This window comes from Triticum urartu, chromosome 4A (genome assembly GCF_056163025.1).
Source record: "Triticum urartu cultivar PI428250 chromosome 4A, HENAU_Tu73, whole genome shotgun sequence".
NCBI lineage: Eukaryota > Viridiplantae > Streptophyta > Magnoliopsida > Poales > Poaceae > Triticum > Triticum urartu.
Genome location: NC_141876.1, coordinates 575,269,283 through 575,273,011, shown reverse-complemented (window position 1 = coordinate 575,273,011; position 3,729 = coordinate 575,269,283). Strand labels below are relative to the sequence as shown.

The 3,729-nt window shown below is 52.9% G+C and overlaps 1 protein-coding gene across 1 annotated transcript; it reads right to left on the bottom strand.

Annotated features, from left to right (window-relative positions):
- Nucleotides 1–1,355: 1,355 nt before the first annotated feature.
- LOC125554291 (GATA transcription factor 7) lies at nt 1,356–2,965 on the bottom strand. Its single transcript, XM_048717867.2, has 2 exons — nt 2,516–2,965; nt 1,356–2,427 (listed from the first exon to the last, which is right to left on the bottom strand). Exons 1-2 carry the CDS (start codon nt 2,603–2,605, stop codon nt 1,771–1,773), a joined length of 747 nt encoding a protein of 248 aa, XP_048573824.2. The 5' UTR covers nt 2,606–2,965; the 3' UTR covers nt 1,356–1,770.
- Nucleotides 2,966–3,729: the final 764 nt, after the last annotated feature.

Here is a 3,729-nt window from a genome sequence, read left to right as displayed (position 1 = left end):
GCAACAACACAACATACAAGAACCCCACATAACATTGCCAACAACATGCGATCACAATTCACAAACACCTCTGGTTGGAACCATTCAATGTCTCTTGCGAGTCCGCCACGTCGTGTGTGGTTCGTTCTTGCGGCCTCTTGCTTGGCAAGATTTCGAAAACACAAGACTATGAAAAACTCAAGACTAGAATGGCACTCCCATGTTCGGTACCACATGAATGAAGGGTCATTTGAGTGTGCACGGGGAGCATGTAGGATTCCTATGGAAAAAAACCATAGTAGTACTACAAAAGAATCCTATAAGAAAATGCCCATGGTTTGCAACCACCGTATCAATCAGACAACCAGCATAAAAGCCTTTCTGCCTAGCACTGTTTTACACACACTGCCATGCTAAATACTAGTACTAGTACGAGGTATATCGCTTTGGATGTACGCTGAGCATAAAGCCTTTTTTTGCCTAGACTAGATAGAGAAAATCCCGAATCCTTGCACCCGGAAAATTGGTGCCCCTACCACCGAGTGCTACACACAGCAGTTGGTTTACGCAGCAGCAGCACCACGTGCTCCGCTCCACAGCCGTACTAGTCCTCCCCTGCTCGCAGCAGTCAAGTAAAGATTCAGCCCTCAACTGGCTCCTCGCAGACGGCCGTCGTGTCCTGCAACCACAATCCTAGCCTGCCTATCCTAGCAATACTAGGATGTTCCTCCGGCCGTTATCTTTCTTTCACAATCCATGAATCGAGCCCAAAGTGAGCCAGGAGGACGAGCAGAGCGAGGTCGGGCGCGATCGAACGCCAGGAAAAACAAGCAAAAGAATTGCAAGGGCAAGGGGGGACACGGCCGAGCCGACGGCCCCGACACGCGGCTGCCAGTACGAGTACGAGTAGTCGCCACTTCGCATATCTCCTCCCCCACATGGACGGGTACGGACCTGCAGGCATGTATATGTAGGGCTTCTTTGATTTAAAGAATTTTATAGGATTTTTAGATGATTGAAATCGTTAGGATTTTTTTCTATATTGGTCCTTTGATTCATAAGATTGGATCTCATAAGAATTTTTTCTATGAAATCTTTTGTACTACCATTCATACAAAATTTAACATTCACTCTAACCTTTTTTTACAATTCCTTTGTTTTTCCTGTGGCATCAAACAATCATTGCTAATTTTATAGGATTGAAATAGGCATGCCATTCTAACCCTACACTTTTCCTATTTCTACGTTTTTAAAATCCTACGAATCAAAGAGGCCGGTAACTTGGATACTGAAAGAAAAAGAAAGAGGAAGCAGAGCCGGCAAAATCACACTACGCTGAACGCAAACAGACATCAGAACATACACACACCAACTGATGAACATGACAAGCGAGTGCTCCATTTCAAGACAACGCAGATATGCAATGGTTTATCATCAAGGTATCGGCAGCAGAGTTGCACGGGATGGTGATGGATGTCTGCCTGCTCTGCTAATAAGTTTTTCGGTTCCGCTAGCTTGACTCGACGAACTCGACTAAGACGACTGACGACCGGAAGAGGCTGACTGCCTGACTGACTGACTGACTGACCCATGGGTGTCAAGAGCAGCTAGATTGATTGCTGGCTGCTCTTAAACCCCCAACTAATCCTAAAGGGCAGTCCCTATGACATGACAAAATGGAAATTCGACACGAAAATCACGGATGAAGAAGCCGACGGCGACGCTAATCACGGATATGATCTCTAATTTAATCTACCAGCTCCATGGCCTGGCTATCGATGATGCTCGCTCCTACGGCAGCGCCGCCTGGGCAGGGGCTGGGGCTGGGGCCGGGGCCGGGGCAGGGGCGCCGCCGTCTTTCTTGGCGGCGAGGCGCGCCGCCGCGCGCTCGGCGCGGCGGGCCTTGGCGTTGGCGCGGACGGCGGGGGAGGCGCCCTCGCCCTCGCCCTCGCTCTCGCTCCGGAGCCGAATCTGCATGACGCGGCGGTGGGAGTTGGAGTGCAGCAGCGGGGAGAAGGTGGGGCTGTTGGCCGGCCGGTACTCCGGGAGCAGCCGCCCCGTCTTGTACCGCACGCCGCACGCGTTGCACAGCGAGCGGGGCCCCAGCGGCCCCTGCCGCCACTGCGGGGTCACCTCCGACGCGCAGTGCGTGCACCGCCGCGCCGCCGGGAGCGGCGGCGGCAGCGTGGGCGGCTGCGCCAGGTTCCAAGGCGCCGTCACCCGGCGCCGACGCCCCTTGGTCCTCGGCCCCACCGCCGGCCGCCCCGAGGGGGCCGCCGGCGCCGGCTCCGGCACCTCCTCCACCGCCTCCACCGCCATGGTCTCCACCGAAGGGAACGCGTCCTTGTTCGACAGCCACTCCAGCTCCTCCAAATCCTCCTCCCCCGCCGCCGCCCCGGCCGCCAGTCCCCCTTCCCCCGCCGCCGCCGCCGCCGCCACCTCCAGCCCCTACAGAGAAAAAAAAACTTTGTTTAGCCCCTCTATCTAACCAAACCCTCAGCCAGAGTCACGAGGGGGGGATGGGAGAAGCAGCCACCGTCTGGTCAAAGAAGCTATTGAAGCTGGGCAGGTCCTGGGCCAGCGCCGCCGCCGCCGCCTGCTTGTCAACATCGCCGCCGCCCGCCATGGTCGCCGCCGCCGCGAGAACGCACGCGCACACAGGGATGGATGGAAAGAAATGGAAAACAAAAGCGGCTCGATTGCTCCGGCGCTCCGACTGTTCGATCGATCCGGTGGCCTTTTTATCGTCAGCGCCTCCACCCCTTTCCTGGCGGATTTTTGTTGCTATCTTTGCTCAAGCGGGAGCGGAGTGATTAATTTTTGTCTCGTTTCTTGGTGATGATGCGAGGGAAAACCATCGGTGTTAACGAGGGTAAATTACCCATGGCGTTCACGTGGCCGCGCCTCCCCTCTCTCTACCGCGTCCAGGGGCTATACGCGATTTGGATTCTTTAGCTGGTCACTAAATACGGGAGATTTATTACTCGCCAAAATGCGATATACGCTGGGATTATTTGTTATTAATTCGCAATATACGCTGGAGATTATTTGCAGTGGCAAAGGATAGAAACGGAAGGTCAGCAAATTTCCATTTCTGCCGGTGTGAATACAGCGAATCTGCCAGCTCGCGCTTTGCAAATTCATTAAAGATTGCATTGCGTGAGTATTGCGGGAATACAGCTGTTCTAGAAGGATCCAGGGGTAATTAACCTCGGAGATTTGAAATCCAAATTTGCTAGGTTTTGTGCTTGTTAGGGCATCTACAGCCGGGTAAATTTGACCCCTCAAACGTTCATAGACACGTCTGACCAATGTCCGGTCGTGTTCGTTTTGACTCCCTATGTTTTCATCTATGCAGCCATGTCCCTGACTTATTTTCCTATACATCCGGTCACATGCATGTGACTGGTGAAGAAGAAGAGAGAAAAAAATAAAGAAAAAATGCTTTGTGGTGGGCCAAATCCTTTGTGGCGGACACAAGACCACTCACCATACACGCCCGATCACTCCTCATACTCATCTCATATATGAGGGGTGGCGGACAGGCCTGACATTTAAGGAGGCTTTGATGGATCTGGTTTGGTCAACTTTTTATTCTCTCTTCTATCCGGCCCAGTGGCCTTGCGTTCACCCGGGCAATTTGGAGAGTCTGGCTACATATGCTCTTAAAATGAATGGAAATTGTGTGTGGAGATTGATGGTTGATGTCCGCGCGATGTGATTTTTGTTGTTAGGAGTAATGGGAGAAGT